Raw genomic sequence first — 20159 nt, forward strand, 5'->3', positions numbered from 1 at the left:
AAACATTGGGCAGTTTAGAGCGTGATTGTCCATCAGCAAACCAATCAGAGGTGAGATACAGTCTCTCGCGAGTGGAGCGGGAAAGATAGATGGGGGGGGAAGGCATGGACTCCCAATGAGATACGTTAATGGGCGGGGCTTAGGCTGCCTTAGCCAGTAGACTGCCGCAGTGGGGTAGGTCCAGGATTTCCACCACCAATGAGATGTGTCTGTCGTTCGTGACTATCCAATCGGATGTGAGGGGGTGTGACCCGACCCCCTTCATCCAATGGGAGCGCGCGGCGGGCGGAGCCCTAAGGGGGGCGGTGGAGTGAGGCGGCGACGCACTCGTCATTCAGCCCTTTCTGTATCGGCGCCTGACGGAGGAAGCATCGCGCGCGCAGCAGTCTGAGACGGAGGCCTGCACCCCCCCCTCCACCCGCCGCCATGTCCAAGTCCGAGGTGAGCCAAGCCCCAGGACTCCGGCCGCCATCTTCTCCACGCGGCCTTCCGCTGGCCCTGCTGCTCCGGTGGCTCTTTTCTGATTTCGGGGCCTCTTAGGCTTCGGTCTAACTTGCGAGGCCCCTGCTTGCGCTTGCGGCGGTCCGCACGCTACGCGGGCGCTCTCGAGGGCGGGGAGGGGCCCCCTCCCTCCCAACTTTCGCGCGTGCGCGGCCCTCCTCTCGCCCCCTGTGGGCGGCCCTTTCGCGCATGCGTGGCGGAGACCAGTTTCTGGGTGTGGGCCCTCCCGCGCTCCGAGCCCTCGTGCCTGCGCCCGTCTTTGTGCAGAACCAGCTGCGAGCTATGGCGGCCGGCCGAGCGGCGCGTGGCGGACCTCGTGTGCGCGTGCGTGTCTGCTCGGCTCGCCCCTCTCCCGCGCTAGGCGCCTGGGCCGTGCAGGATACAAGGCCTCGTGGGGGGGGGGGGGTAGGCCCGGTGATCAGTGCACAGGGAGGCTGGCCCCCTCTTTCTCAGTGCTCAGCAGCTTGAGGGGCCGGAGCTGTGGCTAGCCTGGAAGCCACTGTGTAATGGGGGTGGCTTTTCCCCCTACTGCTAGGCTATTCTGATCCCCTTGTGGGGAAGGGAATTCCTGCTGCCCTAGTCTAGATCAGTGCTCCCTTGGGTGGGGGAGAACGGGTATTGTTAGCTCCAGGAGGCTGTTTATCTTGTTCCCATCTCATGGCTTGTTCTTCCTCTCTAGTCCCCTAAGGAACCCGAGCAGCTGCGCAAGCTCTTCATCGGTGGCCTGAGCTTCGAGACAACAGATGAGAGTCTCCGTGGCCACTTCGAGCAGTGGGGCACACTCACTGATTGCGTGGTGAGTGCCTTGGTCCCAGCGCCATAGCTGAAGCACTCTAGGGCTTTTGGGCAGGACAGCTGTGTTACAGTAACTTAGTAAAAGGAAAAGGAGGACTTGTGGCACCTTAGAGACTAACCAATTTATTAGAGCATAAGCTTTCATGAACTACAGCTCACTTCATCGGATGCATGCAGTGGAAAATACAGTGGGGAGATTTATATACACGGAGAACATGAAACATTGGGTGTTACCATACACACTGTAACGAAAGCCTTCCAAAATACTTTTTGTCAAACGGGGTAAAAACATTTCCTTGCGGGGGAGTAGGAAGGGAGCAAATAAACTTATATGTATTTGATATTAAAACTCAGAAATGGGTGAAGGAATCTCATTCTGTGGCATTACTGGTTTTTGATGAAATAGGGAGAAATGAAGAATTTTGTTTTTACTTACCAGTTAAGAGTCCTTAAATCACTATTCCTAGATAGTGGAATAGTACGGAATTGGTCTAGTTGCATACTTAGTGTTGCTCTGAAGGGTTCACTGTACATAAGGATGGCCATATTGTGTCAGAACAGTGGTCCATCTAGCCCAGTATCCTATCTTCCAACAGTGGCTGATGTCAAATGCTAGTTTAGAGGGAATTAACGGAAGTGGGCAATTGTTGAATAATCCATTTTGTCATCCAGTCCCAGCTTCTGGCAGTCAAAGGTTTTCAGTAACTTGTAGGACAAAACCAATGCTAGATTATAACCTTAGATGTTCCTTTGTTCTCATCTGTATGCCACTTTGCTTGTTTCACATTATCTACTTCGGTCACTAATGGAGATGTCATTTCTAGGTAATGAGAGATCCAAATACCAAGCGCTCCAGGGGCTTTGGGTTTGTTACATACTCTACAGTAGAAGAGGTTGATGCTGCCATGAATGCTAGACCACACAAAGTTGATGGCAGAGTTGTTGAACCAAAGAGGGCTGTATCCAGAGAGGTATGAATTAATGTTTAATCTAATCATGATGTTTCTGTAGCCTTAAATTGGCTGTTCACGCACTGGTGATAGTGTTAAATGGTCCTGTGTGGTTGTGTAGGGTGTGGGATGAGGTTATTGTGAATATGGTGTGGCTATAATCAAGGGTTTAAACTGAGAAGAATAGCTCCTGTCCTCTTCATGGGTTGGGGAAGCAGCCACTCCCCACACACAGAACTCCCCCTACATTAATCGCGCTGGCTGTAACTGCCAGTGCACTGGTGACAGCAAGAAAATGTGCCGCCCCTCCCGCCCCCCAAAAAAGGACATTAGTCAATGGCATAGATCGGGGTGGGCTGATTTAATCCGGCCCTCGAGCTCCAGCTGGGAAGCGGGGTCGAGGGCCTCTCTGTGTGCGAGTGCCGCAGCTCCTGGGCGCAGTGGCATGTCCCCCCTCCAGCTCATTTGTGCAGAATCAGCCAGGGGGCTCTGCTCTGTCCCCGCAGCTCCCATTGACTGCAAACTGGCCAATGGGAGCTGCAGGGCAGGGCTGCCATGCTCCACCGATAAGCGGGAGTGGAGACATGCCGCTGCTTCCAGGAGCTGGTTGAGATAAGGGCTGCCCAGAGCCTGCACTCCTGAGTCCTTCCCATGCCCCAGCCCTGATTCCCCTCAATCCCAGCCCGGAGCACCCTCCTGCATGCCCCACCCTGGAGCCCACACTTCCAGCTGGAGCCCACATACCCCCAGCCCAGGGCCCCCTCCCACACCCTGAACTCCTCATTTCTGGCCCAACCCCAGAGCCCGCACCCCCTCCTGCACCCTAGCCCCAATTTCTTGAGCATTCGTGGCCCGCCAAACAATTTCCATACCCAGATGTGGCCCTCGGGCCAAAATGTTTGTCCAAGTTTGGCATAGATGGTACTGAAATTCTTAAAGCAGAACCATGCCATTAGTCACTACAATTGATTATGAAGGGGGACAAAATTTCAGCTGTGCACTAGCCTTTAACTTCTGTTCGCAGTCATAGTGTACAACTACCACAATTCTGAGTGTTGGCTTTCTTTGTTTGAGCTATCGGAGCCTTGCTGTTCAGACCAGTGTTTGTGGTGTCCTAAATTCATACATCTCAGATAATACTTCATATTGCTCTATTCTGTCCTGCATAGGACTCTCAGAGGCCTGGAGCTCACCTTACAGTGAAGAAAATCTTTGTTGGTGGGATTAAGGAAGACACAGAGGAGCACCACCTGAGAGACTACTTTGAACAGTATGGCAAAATCGAAGTGATTGAGATCATGACAGACCGTGGCAGTGGCAAGAAGAGAGGTTTTGCATTTGTCACCTTTGATGACCACGACTCTGTGGACAAGATTGTTAGTAAGTATCCCAGCGAGTCTGTTACACAAAACTCTGCAAACCAGTGAAGAATTTATAGTATTTGAAGGGGAATTGTCCTTGGCTTAAAATCAGGACGCAATTGTGGATGTAACAGTTAATAACAACCTAGTAATGTCTGATTCTTCCCTTTCAGTTCAGAAGTATCACACTGTGAATGGCCACAACTGCGAAGTGAGGAAAGCACTTTCAAAGCAAGAAATGGCCAGCGCTTCATCCAGCCAGAGAGGTGAGTGCCAGTTTCTGTAAATCAGTTTGAAATTAATCCAAATGGCCCCTTGATAATTAGCTGTGCCATTCACAAACACTACTCTCTCTTCTAGGTCGCAGTGGCTCTGGGAACTTCAGTGGTGGTGGCCGTGGAGGTGGATTTGGTGGAAATGACAACTTTAACCGTGGCAGCAACTTCAGTGGTCGTGGTAAGTGACTTGAGAGGTCATTCTGACTAAAATTAAAAGGATACTGTCAGGCTAACAAAACTAAAGTTTTAGCCCATAGGTTAACACACCTGCTGCTGCAGTTCTGGCTATTGATTTTACTTGTTGATTTGGACGTTGGACTAAGTGCAATTCTCCTTTCTTGGCTCTTGGCGTTCTAACATAGTACAAGGGCTCATTCAGACAGACCTTGGAATCCCTGATTCCTTGCAACAGTCTCCATCAATTTATACAGCTGCTTCATTCTGTAAAACTGGCTTACAAAACCGTGTGCCCTGGGCGCCATCACCTGACAGTTTCCCTTCCTGGATAGACTGAACACAAAGGTTTGTTCTTTTCAGGTGGGTTTGGTGGCAGCCGCGGTGGTGGCTATGGAGGCAGTGGAGACGGCTATAATGGATTTAGCAATGAGGGTAAGGCCAAAGCATAACTTTACTGACATGTCAGCGGCCAGGTTGCCTTGTTTCCAGGCTCAAAGGTGCTACGCCCATGAAGAAGCACTGGTGACATGAGGAAAGTGACTAAACTACAATCCCTTGGCCTGGCGGATGGCTGATACAAACTGACTACAGCATGGACCCAACTGGATCCATCCAGATAGAATAATTATTGTGTTAAGCATGTCACATTGATTGGTCACAAATTTTCTGTACAAATATATTGATTTACCAAAGTGCATGCTGTGATCAGTTCTTTGGGGAGTTTCTAATTCCATCAGTGGACTGGGTTGTGAAATGCTGGAATTCAGCAGTCTTGTGTTTTTATTTTGTAGGTTATGGTGGCGGCGGCGGTGGTGGGCCTAGCTACTCTGGAGGAAGCAGAGGCTATGGTGGCAGTGGCAACTATGACGGCTATAACAACGGAGGTGGTGGCTTTGGCAGCGGCAGTGGAGGTAAGTATCCCCCCACTGTCACTAGGGGACCTTGCCCAGAAGTGGACTATTTGGCTTTCAAACAGCCAATGCCAGTTCTTTCTGCTCTGCTACAGTTCCATGACAAAAGCCTTCATTACTAGTAGACTGACATGGGGCATAACTTCCTATGCTAGGTGAACCTCCCCATTATCACATGGTATGTTGTACCTCCTGTTTCCCAAAATTCCGTTCTGTGTCGTCTCCACCCTTGGGCCAGCTCTCTCCCTCCCCTGCCATGTTGCAGAGGTAAGAGAACGTCCTCACTCTTGAGGCTGCCTTTGAGTTCTCAAAATCAAGCTGCAAAAACTGCCCTGCAAAGTGTACTGTTGCTGAGAAAGGTATTACAGATCACAGTCTTCCCATTGCTTGTTCCACTCCTTAGGAAGCAGTTTTGGAGGTGGTGGAAACTACAATGACTTTGGCAGTTACAACAACCAATCTTCAAACTTTGGCCCTATGAAAGGAGGGAACTTTGGAGGCAGGAGCTCTGGTCCGTACAGCAGTGGTGGTGAGTCTCAGAATGAGGGGTCCGTCCTTATAAAGGGGAGTAGGCATGAGAGAAGCCTAAGCCAATATCACACTTGTGGTACAAGCTTAAAATCTACCTGCCTAGTTGTCTGCCACAATTAATTGAGATCCCAGACTTTGTGGATCCTCCCCTTAGGCTGGGGGAGGTCCTTTAGCAGTGGGCAGGCTTCCACCCTCCCACTTGCAGGTTCCCAAGAGGGCCTACAATTATCTAGCTTTAACCACAGGAACAGTCACTAGCCCACAGTTAAAAAGCTTTTCTCCTGACATGAAAATATCCTTGTCCATTTAACCTCTCACAGACTGCTATAATCATAATAAATCAAATGTAATTCTAGCTGAGTATTACAACTTGAATATCTAACAGGAACAAATTCATGCTTCAGAATATGCTTATATTGCAGACATTCAAACATACAATTGGGATCAAAAGCAGTCCTTTGCAATTTTGGCTTACCTGAATCTAATCCTCTGCCCTACCTTACAGTCAGGTTTGCCAAACCCTCAGTCTTTGTGTTTGCTATAACACAGGGGTTCTCAAACTGGGGGTTGAGACCCCTCAGGGGGTCGCAAGATTATTACATCGCAAACTGTCAGCCTGCACCCCAAACCCTGCTTTGCCTCCAGCATTTATAATGGTGTTAAATATATAAAAAGTGTTTTTAATTTATAGGGGGGGTCGCACTCGGAGGCTTGCTATCTGAAAGGGGTCACCAGAACAAAAGTTTGAAAACCACTGCTATAACGCCGTCTCCAATTGCTCTCTCAGGTGGCTACGGTGGCTCCAGTAGTGGCGGTAGTTATGGCGGTGGGAGACGGTTTTAACTACCAGGTAAGCATCTGGACGTTGCACCTCTCAGTCAAACATATCATGCTAGTGAATCCGTAATAGTAACTAATGTAGCTGAGCAAGTACACAGTAAAAAGACTTAATTTCAGTAAAATGTGGTTGTTTAAGCTAATATTCCGATCAGCTATCTGTGGGAACGAACTTGCTATTGGATTGTAGCCTTGAGTCTCAATGTGTTTAGATTAACAACTTTATTCCATATTATTCAACAGGAAACAAAGCTTAGCAGGAGAGGAGAGCCAGAGAAGGGACAGGGAAGCTACAGGTTACAACAGTTGTGAACTCAGCCAAACACAGTTGTGGCAGGGTGTAGCTGCTACATGAAGACATGTGTTAGACAAACTCTCCTTTGCAAACATAAGGACTGTATTTGTGACTAATTGTATAACAGGTTATTTTAGTTTCTGTTCTGTGGAAAGTGCAAAGCATTCCAATAAGGGTTTTTATGTAGAATTTATTTTATTTTTTTCCGCACCCATGCTGTTGATTGCTAATTGTAATAGACTGATCATGACGCTGAATAAATGTGTCTTTTTTTAAATGTGCTGTGTAAGTTAGTCTGATATAAGTCAATTGAATGCCATCCTAGCTATATGAATGCAGCAGTACCTGCATGTAACTAGACCAGGTATAGCTCAGCAATAGTGCACTGCAGTGTCACTGGGCAGGAACAGTCATTTGTGGGCCATGTCAGGCCTCCTGGGCTGGGTCCTGAATACTAATGCCAGAGGATGGGTGCATTAGCAAACGTTACAGCTGTAACCACCAATGGAATCTGTAGATTTCGGTGTGCTGCCTCCGTGTAACCCTTGTAGACAGAATTTGGGTATCCTGTACTCCAGCTGCCGCAGATGCAGCTGTTGGTGAATTACAGCTGCAAAGTCTGCTAGTGTAGATGGGTCCAGAGACTGTCTTACAGCAACCAAAAGGGGCTAATTCTTTGCATGGTGTATATGCCCATGTAAACCCTTTCTCACCAAACAAGATTAACTTGCCTGAACAAAGTATATTAGGATCCTGCTCTATACAAGAACAAAAGTCAGTTGATGTTGAGTAGCTTAGGCTGTAAATTGAAGTGTAATGGACCAGTCCCTGCCAGCCAAAACTTCCCATAAAACTGTCCCTGGGTTATCTCACAAAGTTAGGGACATTAACTCTCATTGGTATGGATCTTCTATCCAGTTAACCAAACCCTAATGGCTGACAGAGGTGGGAACTAAAACTCCTTTCCTACTTTTGGAAAATGAAGAGCAATGCTAAAACCCTCTAGCAGTGAGGGTGGGGGGGTCTAGTTCTGCTGAGAAGCACACCCCGAATTCACAGCAAGCAGCAGGAGATACTAATGGAGGCCAGTCTAGTGGCCGTGAAATCTTACTTGTGTAATGATAAAGGAAAGCTGAGTGCATCCAGGGTTACTTTGAAAGCAAGCTGCGCTTTTGTTTCTCGCAAAGCTATCCAGTTCAGATGCCTATGTTAAATGTTTCCACCAGCTAGACAGTGGCATCGTGACCATAGGTGGATCAGCTTGGGCCTCATGCTGGGAAAGTTGCATTGCATTTTTCTTTAACACAAGTGCTCAGCAAATGGGTTGATTCTGAAATACAGCTTCCAGCTTTGAGAAACAGTTGCAGTTTCTCAGACTGCTGAAACCAAACTCTAATCTCTGCCTCTTCTAAGCACTGAGTGGGTTCTGCAGAAGTTGTCTGAATGGTATCTGAGGCATTTTCTGACTGATGCAGTGTGATTCCATTGCAGTTTTAAACCTGTGTATAAACATAGCCATTCAACTGCTGTAACTGAATCTCCCTTTTTTGTTTTTAAACTGGTTGGTAACTAACTGTGCCTCAGCCTGTTTTAAAGGGGAACTGCAGAGGAAGAAGCTGACCTTAGGGGATAGCCCCAAAATGTAAACCAGCTTCTTCTGCTCCTCATTAGGAATATCAGATCTTTGCTGGTGTGTATGAGAGGGCTGGAGATGAGGTGGGATGAACAAGCTTCCCCAGCCCTGTAATTTGACGAACATTAAAATCTTACTGCCTGTGTTTTAAAGGTTTAAATTCCAACTGCTGAAGTAGTTGGGATAAAAACTCTGAACTGGCACCCCTTCTTCCGTTCTAAGCTTCCAGCACAGTGAAGACCTGAGCTTTCTGATGTAAATGAGTATAAAATCTACATTTTGCAGTTCCCGTCTTATGCAAACTGCTGCTTCCTCCAGCTGCCTAAAAGCATAGCTTTAGTTTCCTTCTGTTTGCTGCATTGCAGAACATGGGAGTCATTGCAGAGCTCTCAGTTCTACTGGTATTTCAAATCAGGCATTCACTGGTGATCTCAATCCTTTGATAAAGAGCAACTTAGCCCCATGGTAACTGTTTGAAGCAGGCCTCTGTCTAAATCATGTTGGCATATTTCTAACCGATCTCTTCAGTTGAATGATTATGAAGTGTATTAATGTGGAATGCAAAAAAAAAAAAAGTTTTAGTTCCATTGGGTTTTATGTGGCTGAGTTTGCAATAGCAGGTGGATCCTAAACTTATAGAGGGAGACGAGACCTCAGGATTCATGGAGTATACTCTTGGCATGGCTTGATAACGTTGAGGACATGGTAGCATACCACAACAGAGGAAGGCACTCCAAGAGCCAAGAACTAAGTAGCTTAAAGATCCAGGAGACATGCAGATGTTGAGCTACTAGGAGCTGCTAGCAAGCATAGCACGAATGGCTTCGAGTTCAGACACTTCTACAGCTGAGAGAGAGTAGACACTTGTGTGTGGAGTCCAGTGTACACAGATAAGCCAGGTGCAGGCTCTGCACTCTAGGAGGGAGTGGAGTATCAGTGACCATCGAAGGAGGCAGACAAGAGTAAAGATCCTTGCTCTTAGGACTAGCAGTCAGATCCAGAAGGCAAGGTTTTATTACTGTGCTTGTAGGTAAGAACAGATTTTACTTATGTCCGTATGGTTTTGCCTGAAATTAATTTGTCGAGTACTTTGCTAAAGCTTTGTATAATGAACCCAAGTAGTCAGGCTAGCTGTCTTGAAATCTACAAGATGGGCTGCTTTTTTAAACTCGCCCAGTGCTGTAAGCGCAAGCACCAGATGGCTGGAATATAGTGACTTTAAATTACTTGGTCACTGGCCTGAAAGTAATGCTCGCCCACCTATTTTGGCACGTTCATTCTCAAGTCACCGCCTCTCATTCTATTGCCATTATTATTGGAGCTGCTTAATGTTTACCCACTTGCTTAGCACTGCAGTCCAGGTGCTATAAACTGCCTTAGTGCGCTGTCTGTGCCTTTCAGAGGGCACTCAAATTGGCCAGTAGTTAACTCTTTAAATTGCAATGGGGTGGTCATGCAGGGTAGCTTTTAAATGTACTGGAAAGCAGCTATGCTGGAGAATCTAATGTGTGCCTTCACTTTTGTAGGAGGAAATGCCCAGTGCTAAGCCTGCCCTCTAAACTAGAGGACTCCGTGTACGTCTGCAGTGGCTGCTTTAAAAGGTGAGAACTGTTGTGGGGGTTTCTCATTGTAGGCAACTCTGTTTATGACTGCTGATAATGCCTGGTGTCTTCTCTTCATGGCTCTAGTATGCTTTGTTGGGAAAACTACCTCTTTGGGCCTGGGGTAGATTTCAACCCTCAAACAGGAATAAGGGATGCTTTGTCTAATGTGAAACAATTTAGAAGCCCACACAAGAAGCAGACCTACTAGTGATCCCAAATGACTTGTGGTAATGTCTGCCCTCTACTCATGTGCTCTCTCACTTCCTTGCAATACTTTCTCTTATCTAGCCGGAAGCCCAGTTGATGTCTCCGTGGAGAGTCGCAGAGCTGCTGTGTAGCTGTGTTCACTCGTTCATATTGGAACGCATCTTTTTAAATAAAGATTTTATTTTTTTTAAAATAAATCTAGTGTGGCTGAAAGTTTTATTGTATTGCAGTAGCACCCGAAGCCTCCATCTTGAGTTAGTACTCCATTGTGTAAGGTATTGTACAGATGCACAACAAAAACCGTCCCTGCCCCAACAAGCTTACGTTCTAAGTATGAAACGAGACAAGGTCAATCAATACAGAAAAGAGGAAGCAATAAGGCAGTACTGGTCAACATGAGACAATGGATTTAGCACAGTAGCTGCTTCACTACTGTTAAGATTTTGTAAACAAGGGAAAGGCTGTGAGGTGCCCCTCCCAAGCAGGATGGGCAGCATGGGGTGATGGGGGAAGAATGGCTTGGCTGAAATTGACACATGGGTGATGAAAGGCTGCCATCATTAGGCAGTCAGAGGTGGAAGCTGTCATCTCCATATTGAATGAGATGATGGCCAGAGAGGTAGGCTGTGAGTGGCCATGGAAGTGAAGGCAAGTGGTTTGTTTGATGTGAGAGAAAATGGGGAGCTAGTGGAAGGATGCAGAGGTGAGATACGGTCAAAGCAACAAGCTACGACAATGACTTTTATAGCAGCATTTTGAATGGATGTGAGCAGGCTGAGATTGCATTCGTCAAGGCCCCATAAAAGGATGTTGCAGTAATTGAGGTGCAAGATGAGAACTTGGATATGAATTTTGCTGTGTGGATAGAGAGGAAAGTTCTTCTCTTACACAGCAAGAATCAGCAGAATGTGAGGCTCTAGAGAGGGCTGAGGTGAAGATGATACCCAGGTTATGGGCTTGGGTGACAGGGAGGTCTGTCTTGTTCACGCTAACCTTAGGCCTTGTGGGACACCCATGAGATCTTGGACATGTTAGTTTGGACAGCAGACATCTGGCGTAGAGAGGTAGGTCTGCGAATCATCCATATGGAGGTGTTACTTGTGGATGAGATTGTGTGGAGCAGGAAGAGAGGGGCACCAGGAATGCTGCCTTAGAAACCCCCATAGAAAGCTGAGGGGGGTGAGGAGAATCCTCCAAACCTTCTGAAGGAGTGATTAGAGAGGTAGGAGAAAGTGAAAAGCCAAGTGAAGACAACATATTGAGAAGAGCAGTCAGTGTTGATGAGGCTGGGGCATTGATTCTCAGTTTAGGCTTGGAAGAGGTCATGTTACCTTTGACAGGGTAACAAGCCTTGTAGATAGGGGGGACGTGGCAGATGTGGTATATCTTGACTTTAGTAAGGTTTTTGGTATTGTCTCGCATGACATAAACTAGGGAAATACAACCTAGATGGAGCTACTATAAGGTGGGTGCATAACTGGTTGGAAAATCATAGACTATCAGGGTTCGAAGGGACCTCAGGAGGTCATCTAGTCCAACCCCCTGCTCGAAGCAGGACCAATCCCCAACTAAATCATCCCAGCCAGGGCTTTGTCAAGCCTGACCTTAAAAACTTCTAAGGAAGGACATTCCACCACCTCCCTAGGTAACCCATTCCAGTGCTTCACCACCCTCCTAGTTAAAAGGTTTTTCCTAATATCCACCTAAACCTCCCCCACTGCAATTTGAGACCATTACTCAGTCATTCCCAGAGAGTAGTTATCGGTGGTTCACACTCTTGCTGGAAGGGCATAACGAGCGTGGTCCCTCAGGGAGTCAGTTCTGGAGCTGATTTCATTCAATATCTTCATCAATGATTTAGATAATGGCACAAAGAGTACACTTTCAAAGTTTCAGAGTAACAGCCATGTTAGTCTGTATTTGCAAAAAGAAAAGGAGTACTTGTGGCAGCTTAGAGACTAACCAATTTCTTTGAGCATAAGCTTTCGTGAGCTACAGCTCACTTCATCGGATGCGTACTGTGGAAAATACAGAAGATGGTTTTTATACGCACAGACGATGAAAAAATGGGTGTTTATCACTACAAAAGGTTTTCTTGTGGACAATACCAAGCTGGGAAGGTTTGCAAGTGCTTTGGAGGGTAGGATTAAAATTCAAGATGATCTGGACAAACTGGAGAAATGGTCTGAAGTAAATAGGGATGAAATTCAATAAGGACAAATGCAAAGTACTCCACTTAGGAAGGAACAATCAGTTGCACAAATACAAAATGGGAAATGACTGCCTAGGAAGGAGTACTGTGGAAAGGGATCTGTGGGTCATGCTGGATCACAAGCTAAATATGAGTCAACCGTGTAATGCTGTTGCAAAAAAAGCAAACATCATTCTGGGATGTATTAGCAGGAGTATTGTAAGCAAGACACGAGAAGTAATTCTTCCGCTCTACTGCACACTGATACAGCCTCAACTGGAATATTGTGTCCAGTTCTTGGTGCCACATTTCAGGAAAGATGTGGACAAATTGGAGAAAGTCCAGAGAAGAGCAACAAAGATGTTTAAAGGTCTAGGAAACATGACCTATGGGGGAAGATTGAAAAAAATTGGGTTTGTTTAGTCTGGAGAAGAGAAGACTGAGAGGGGACATGATAACAGTTTTCAAGTATGTAAAAGGTTGTTACAAGGAGGAGGGAGAAAAAAATATTGTTTTTAACCTCTGAGGATAGGACAAGAAGCTTAAATTGCGGCAAGGGCGGTTTAGGTTGGACATTAGGAAAAACTTCCTAACTGTCAGGGTGGCTAATCACTGGTATACATTGCCTAGGGAGGTGGTGGAATCTCCATCATTGGGGATTTTTAAGAGCAGGTTAGACAAACACCTGTCAGGGATGGTCTAGATAATACTTAGTCCTGCCTTGAGTGCAGGGGACAGGACTAGACGACCTCTCGAGGTACCTTCCAGTTCTGTGATTCTATGAGAGCTTTGAGTGGCTGTGGGTTTGGAGAGATTCTAGGATGTGATTGGAACCCCAGCGAGCGTGTTGTATGTAGTCAGAGAAGCAAGGGGAGTTAAGAGGTGGACTCACTAACATGCGAGATGCGAAGAGAAGAGCTTGTCTGGTTAACACACATGTCCCAGCTCACTATTAATGACAAATTGCTTCCTTTCTCATTTTACCATATAATTATAAAAATCAATTGAAATATAAATATTGTACTTGTATTTCAGTGCATGGTATTCAGAGCAGTATAAACAAGTCACGGTGTAAAATTTTAGTCTGTACTGACTTCGCTAGTGTTTTTTACGTAGCCTGTTGTAAAACTAAGCAACTATCTAGATGGGTTGATGTACTCCCTGGAAGACCTTTGTGTACCCCCAGGGCTAAGTGTCCCCCTGGTTGAGAACCACAGCCCTAAAACTTGTCTGTATCAGGAGGGGAGTGAAGCAGAGGTGTAGGTGAAGGGTGGGGCAAAAAGTGGGACAGCAGCGGGTGGGATGAGCTGGCTGGGCCAAGTGGAGGAAGGGATAGAAACCTATAACGTGTGTTGTTCCAGTCTACATGGTCAGTCTCTCTTCTCAAAGGTTCTGTGCGGTTTCGGCAGCGTGTGAGTCATACCACAGCTGCTCTCCAGTCCCATGCACCGTCACTGGCTTCTCAGGCAGACACGGCGTGATTTTAAACATCCCAAATTTAGAGAGACTAAGGGACAAGCTTCTGAAAAGCTTTGATTGTCCCATGTTACTGACTAAATACATTGGTGACTAGGCCGAGCAGCAGCCTGTGCTGGCTCTGTAAGAAAAGACCCCACAAAGCCATGCTTACAGCCCCTCTTTCAGCAAGGGCTGCAGTAAATGTTGTTTTCCTAATCTCTTGCCCTGTGATGCCAGCAGAGGAATCTGCTCTATTCAGCTGCCGTGACGAGTCATGCACCCCAACTGGATGTGGGTCAATGCAGCCCTGGAGCCTTCCTCCCAATGAATGAACAATTGGCATTTGAATCAACTGCACCATGAGTGGCAAGGGCAGCTGCTGCACAGGGCTCAGCTGGGCCCGCCCCCGCCTGGCCACTGCAAGCTGTTGCACCACTTCCTGCCGTGCGTCAGCTGGGACTGTGACCGGAGTGTGAGTGTGTAACACTCCCTCCGTGGGAAGGGAGCGCCAGATGCTCGGAGTACAACCTTGGAAACAGCAAGGGCCTCCGCCCACAGGCTGTACTGGGCTTGAAACATCCCTTGCTGGGCAATCAGCTCCGCGTTCCGTCCCACACAGCCCCTGACCCATGAGAGGGGCCGCAAGGAACATGTAGGACTTGTGTCTAACCATCCGGGACAGATGGCTATCCAGCCTCTTTTCAAAACCCTGTGAAGGAGGCACCATGACTTCCCACGGTGTCTGTTCCATTATCCTGCTCACACAGTTTGGAAGTTTTTCCTGAGATTCAATCTAAATCTGCTATGCTGTAGTTTGAGTCCATTGCCTCTTGTCCTGCCCTCTGTGGCAAGAGAGAAAAATTTCTCCATCTTTATTATGGCAGCCTTTCAAGTATTTGAAGACCGTTATCATGTCCCCTCCCCCTTAATCTCTCTTTTCAAACTAAAGAGTTCCTTCAGCCTTTGCCCATATGGCTGGCATTCCATCCCTTTGATCATCTTTGTTGCTCACCTCTGGATCCTTTCCAGTTTCTCCACATCCTGTCTATACTTTGGTGACCAGAATTGGACACAGTACTCCAGCTGAGGCCTCACCAGGGCCGAGTAGCGCGGTATTATCACCTCCCGAGATTTGCGTGCTCTGCCTCTGTTAATGCAACCCCCAAACTGCATTTGCTTTTTTTGCAACAGCAGCGCATTCCTGACTCATGTTGAGGTTGTGATCCAGCACAACTCCCAGATCTTTCTCCGCAGTGTTGCTGCCAAGCCAGTTATCCCCCATTCTGTATTTGTGCATTGGGTTTTTCTTCTCTAGGTGTAGCACCTTCCATTTCTCTTAGTTGAATTTCATTTTGTCGGCTATAGACCAATTCTCCAATTTGTCAAGATCCCTTTGAATTTTAGCTCTATTCTCTAAAGTGTTTGTAACCCTCCCTCCCCCTCCTCATGTGTTGTCACCTGCAGATTTGATCAGCAGGCTCTCTGTTCTTATATCCAGGTCATTAATAAAGATGTTAAATAACACGGGACCCAGAATGGATCCCTGTGGAACCCACCTTGAGACGACCTCCCAATCTGACCTCCCAGGGTGGTGAAGCACTGGAATAAATTGCCGAGGGAGGTGGTGGAATCTCCATCACTGGGGATATTTAAGAGCAGGTTGGACAAACCTCTGTCAGGGGTGGTCTAGATAATACTTAGTCCTGCCATGAATGCAGGGGATTGGACTAGACGACCTCTCAAGGTCCCTTCCAGTCCTGTGATTCTATATTCAAAGAGTGGGGTGGGGATAAAAGCTTATAAGTGGGTTCAATTCTGGTGGGAGAGGGCGGTGTAAAGAGTTGGTTACATGGTGGCCGTCAGTCCAAACCATTGTGGGGATGGAGAAGCCCCTGGATGCACTGCTTGCACTATAGAGATCCCGCAGTCCTCCAAGCTGATGTGCTGTCTCCTCTCGCCCCTGGGCTGGGCTGGGCTGGGTGCTCCACGGCGAGTTTGGGGAGGGGGTATTGTTCCATGTTAGTTATCCCAGTTACGGTACCATGCAGAGAGCTGGAACTGGTTCACCCACTGCAGCAGCTATGTGGACATCTGAAACACAATGCACCCACACTACATAATGCACCCCCCCCACCCTCACAACACACCCACACAACACCACACAACACCCACCCTCCCCTACAATACACCTGCGTGACACCTCCACACGACACACACACCTCCTACCCACGCCGCACAAACATCACACCATACAATGTGGGCAAACAACACACTTATTGTACAACACCGCACCACAGAATGCACCCCCCTGCACAATGTACACATAATGTACATACCATGCAACATGCAACATACACAACGCACTATATGTTACCACAGAATGCAGACAACACCCACCCATTCCACACAGTGGACACTACACAATGTGCACACACAATGCGTATGCCACACAATGCGCACACACCACACACCCATTCTGGGGCCATCAATAATTGTGATCTTCATTAATTATACACCCAGAACCAAAGCCCAACAGCCAGGGCTGGGCAGCAAAGTGTCTGAGAGCCCCATGGATCAGGGACAGGTGGATGGACAGGGGGCTCTGCAGTGTCTTATGGGGAGGCCCAAGCAGGGCACAGTCAGATCATTCCTTCCCCCCCACCACACACACACACACTTTGCTTTATGAGCTCAACACAGCTTGGAGATTTATATTTGCAAAAAGCAGAGCCCAGGAATGGACCGCAAATGCCCCCGGTGGGAATGGGATCAGCCAGAAATGGTGCAAGGACAAGTGACGTAGAAGGGGGGGAGCAGAGATCCTGATCCTGAAAGTTGCCCCACCCCACAGCCTGTTCATACTGCCCCACATGCTCTCCCCACACCCTGCCCCACTCCCTGTCCACACCACATGACCTGCCTAGGAGCACTGCCTCAAGTCCCACTTTTTCCCAGCTCCGATCCAGTTTCCATGTGTGTGGGTAGCGCAGGGCAGCTCCGCTTGGCACTGGCCTGTGCTGCCGGCCCACTGAGGCCAGGCGTGCTGCGGGGAGGCTGTGCAGGCTTCTGTGCAGAGCCATGACCCAGGGCGAGCCAGGAGGAGCAACCTGCGCCCATGGAATTACAGCGCTGGGAAGTGGGTCAGCGTCCCTCGCCCAAGCCCCGGACTGTATACAGACTCCCCACCAATGCAGGTGCTGGCTGTGTTACACAGCCAGAGACTCCCACCACGTACACACACACATACAACCCCTTCACTGCCCGCACACACAAACCCCCCACGCCCCCCTGCACTGTTCACACACACGCATGCCCTCCCATATCACACAGGCTGCAGCCTATTCCCACCGTCCGCCTCCCCCTCCCACCCCGTGCATCGGTGAGTGACCCCCAGTGACGGGCAGGGAGACGCGGGCTCCCAGCAGGTCCCTCCGGGCGCTGTTTATTGCGGGACAGTTGGCAGCTGCGGGTCAGGTCTCTATTTACAATAGTCCAAATGGGGAAAATGCTGCCGGGGGCACCTTGCACCAGGGCAGTTGGGGCCATGGCTCCCCACATTTAACCCTCTGAGCTCTGGGGTCCTCCGACTGGCCTCCGGGCCACAGGATCTCAGCTGCTGTGCTCAGCTCCTGCTCATACGGCCCACCATGATGGTGGATTGGCTCCGTTCCCAGCCACATGGGCTCAGTGCCACGAGCCAGAGGCCCCAAGGCCGGCCTCTCCCTGCCCAGCATCACCCGGAAGAAAGGCTCTTCTGCTCCCCCTCAGGGACCCCCTCCTATCCCCTCCTTCATGGGCCTGCACAGCCCCCTGCCCTTCACGCCCTGTACTCAGGGACCCCCTCCTGTCCCTGTCCCTCTTGACCCTGCACAGCCCTGCCCTCAGGGACCCCCTCCTGTCCCCGGCTGCCCCCTCCCCAGCCCCTCTAGCCCTGCCCTCAGGGACCTTGGGCTCCTGTTGCTCTCAGTGACTTTTCAAAGGGGCATCTGACAAACAAGCTTATGGATGCACAGGAAGGAAGACTCTGGTTCTGTCAGCTCTGTGGGGCTCGCGCCACCCCGCCCGCGCCCCCCCCCCCCCGTCCCACGGCTGGGCCAGCTCCTTGGGGCTCATGGGGCAGCATCCTTCTCCCTCTCTCCAGGCTGGGTCATTTCCATGGGGTGAGTGGGCATGAGAAGTGCTGTTCTTCCCTGCAGTCACCAGTGTTGCCCCAAACACCCCCTAGGACAGAGATCAGGGAGTAGGGGGCAAGGGACTCAGCGGGCCTGGTCTCTGCAGGGGAGTGAAGGGGGCTGGGGCAATCATCACAGAAACTAACAGTGTCACATCCGGGACGTGGGCGCATAACGCACCACAGGGTCCCCCCATCCCCATATGACACCTCTAGGGTTCACTTGGGTGTGTAATGCTCTGGCAGGCCCCTCTGTTCCCATATGACACCTCCAGGGTTCGGTGTGTAAGGCAGTGACAGGCCCCCCCATGCCCTTATGATGCCTCCAGGTGTGTAAGGCACTAAAGGGCCCCCCCACAAGCAGGTTTGGTTGCTGGGAAAGAACACAGACCCCACCCCACACACAGGCAGGGCCTAGCTGTGGGGCCCCAGGGGCCGCCCCGCTCAGTCCCCGCTGTCCAGCTTCTTGCTGCGCGGCACCAGAAAGATGCCACCGTCAGTGGTGAGCTGCAGGGAGAACTCGTCAGGCGAGTAGGGCTTCCCCGCAGCGTCCCGCAGCATGAGGAAGACCTCGCGGTACAGCTGGCCCAGCTTCTGCTTCATGAGGCCCAGGGTCTTGTCCACCTCGCAGCGGTCCCGCAGCAGCTGCTGCCGCTCCCGCCCCAGCTGCTCCAGCTCTTGCTCCAGCTGCACGATGTTCTCCAGCTTGCGCTTGCGGCAGTTCTGGGCCGCCACCTTGTTCTTGCCGCGGCGCCGGATGTCGCGGATCAGCACCAGCTGCGGCTCCGTCAGCTGGTACTTGGACACCAGCTCGTTGAAGTCGTCCACCGGCAGGTTGACGATCTTCTCGGTGGGGAAGGGGATCTTCATGGCCAAGGCGCGGCGCTCGTCCCGGCTGCAGGCCAGCTCGGCCCGCGGGGGCGCCCGGCCCTTCTCCGGCTGGGGCTTGAACGGCTCCGGGGGCTGCATGGCGAAGGGGGACGCTTCCTGCAAGGTGGGCAGCAAGGGGTAGTGCGGGCCATAGTCCACAGGGTACATCTCCGCGTAGTCGGGCCGCAGCCTGCTGGGCTCCAGCCCCTCGGTCTCCATGGAGTCGGCGTCGCTGTAGTTGAGCGACAGGCCCGAATCTGATTCCAAGTCCTCCTGGGCATTGCAGGGGGGCGGGGGTCCGTAGCCCTCAGCCCGGCCCCCCTCAGCCCGCCCGCTGGCCTCCCCCTGGGACTCGCTTAGCAGCCCGGACAGGGACGGAGTCTTGTTGGTGCCCATCTGGCCCAGGGCGGTGGTTGCCGGCCCCGGGTCAAGGCTGGAGGAGATCAGCATCCCAGTGTAGCCATAAGGGGGGTCCATAGGGGGCACGGGGCCCATCCCTAGCCGGGGGCATGGGGCTGCCATGACATCCAGATAGTGGCGGTCATAGACTGGGGCAGGCTGGCTGCAGCTGGGCACCAGGCCATCCCCCAGCACTGGACAGTGCCCGTAGTTGGCAGCGGGCGCCATTTGGTGCATGAGGGTGTAGACTGCAGGGTCGTAGGGGGTCTCATTTGGCACATCCAGGCCCTGTGGGGTTGAGAGACACGGGCTGGTTAGTGGCTGCTAGGAGCTTCCCCCGAGGCATCGCTGGGCCAGGCCTTCCATGCCTGAGGGATCTGGGATGTTGTCCCCATAGTACAGGGTAGGGAAACTGAGGCACAGGGAGGGTAAGCGGCTTGCTCATGTTCAGAGCCAGGGTCAGTGGCAGACTGAGGAATAGAATCCAGGAGTCCTTACTCCCAATTCCTTCCTATAGCCCCACAGTCACGCTCCCCACCACCCATTAGGCCCAAAATACTGGTGCAAAAGCAACACGGGGATCCAGACTGGACCAGTGTCCCCTTCCCTCCCTCAACACATGTTCCCCCAACCTCCTTCTGCAAACTCCTGTCCCATCTCCCACCTCATGCTCCCCAACACCCTCCCCTCCCGCAACTCACTCTCCACCAACCACCTCCCCTCCCCCAACCCACACTCCTCCAACCACCTCCCCTCCCCCAACCCACTCTCCCCTCCCCCAACCCACACTCCCCTCCCCCAACCCACACTCCTCCAACCCCCTCCCCTCCCCCAACTCAAGCTCCCCTCCCCCAACTCACTCTCCCCAACCCCTCCCCCAACCCACACTCCTCCAACCACCTCCCCTCCCTCAACTCATGTTCCCACAGCCGCCTTCTGCAAACTCCTGTCCCCTCTCCCCCCTCTCCCCTCTCATACTCCCCAACCCAC

At 50.4% G+C, this 20159-nt stretch overlaps 2 protein-coding genes across 10 annotated transcripts in view; one reads left to right on the forward strand and one right to left on the reverse strand.

The window, feature by feature from the left end:
- Positions 1 to 320: 320 nt before the first annotated feature.
- Positions 321 to 10277, forward strand: HNRNPA1 (heterogeneous nuclear ribonucleoprotein A1). 8 transcript variants are annotated; one of them, XR_012155731.1, is made up of 12 exons: positions 676 to 825; positions 1181 to 1297; positions 2121 to 2267; positions 3416 to 3626; positions 3781 to 3873; positions 3968 to 4063; positions 4423 to 4494; positions 4854 to 4973; positions 5377 to 5502; positions 6196 to 6354; positions 9796 to 9870; positions 10162 to 10277. XR_012155731.1 is itself a non-coding variant. In XM_073318750.2 (11 exons), the coding sequence occupies exons 1-10, from the start codon at positions 427 to 429 to the stop codon at positions 6345 to 6347; spliced, it is 1149 nt and encodes a 382-aa protein (XP_073174851.1). In that variant the 5' UTR covers positions 321 to 426; the 3' UTR covers positions 6348 to 6354; positions 6585 to 6913. The 8 variants fall into 8 exon arrangements, 6 of the variants coding, with proteins under 6 accessions (XP_073174851.1, XP_073174852.1, XP_073174848.1 ...); XR_012155732.1 differs by having other exon boundaries at positions 6292 to 6354; XM_073318750.2 differs by lacking the exons at positions 676 to 825; positions 9796 to 9870; positions 10162 to 10277 and adding exons at positions 321 to 441; positions 6585 to 6913.
- Positions 8818 to 20159, reverse strand: part of NFE2 (nuclear factor, erythroid 2) — a 29821-nt gene continuing 18479 nt past the window's right edge. For both annotated transcript variants that reach the window (XM_073318744.2, XM_073318743.2), the window contains exon 4: positions 8818 to 19457. In XM_073318744.2, coding sequence (XP_073174845.1) covers positions 18345 to 19457 — 1113 coding nt within the window. In that variant the 3' untranslated portion in view covers positions 8818 to 18344. The remainder of the gene's footprint in view (positions 19458 to 20159) is intronic.

This window comes from Lepidochelys kempii, chromosome 20 (assembly GCF_965140285.1).
Source record: "Lepidochelys kempii isolate rLepKem1 chromosome 20, rLepKem1.hap1, whole genome shotgun sequence".
In the NCBI taxonomy this organism is placed as follows: Eukaryota; Metazoa; Chordata; order Testudines; family Cheloniidae; genus Lepidochelys; species Lepidochelys kempii.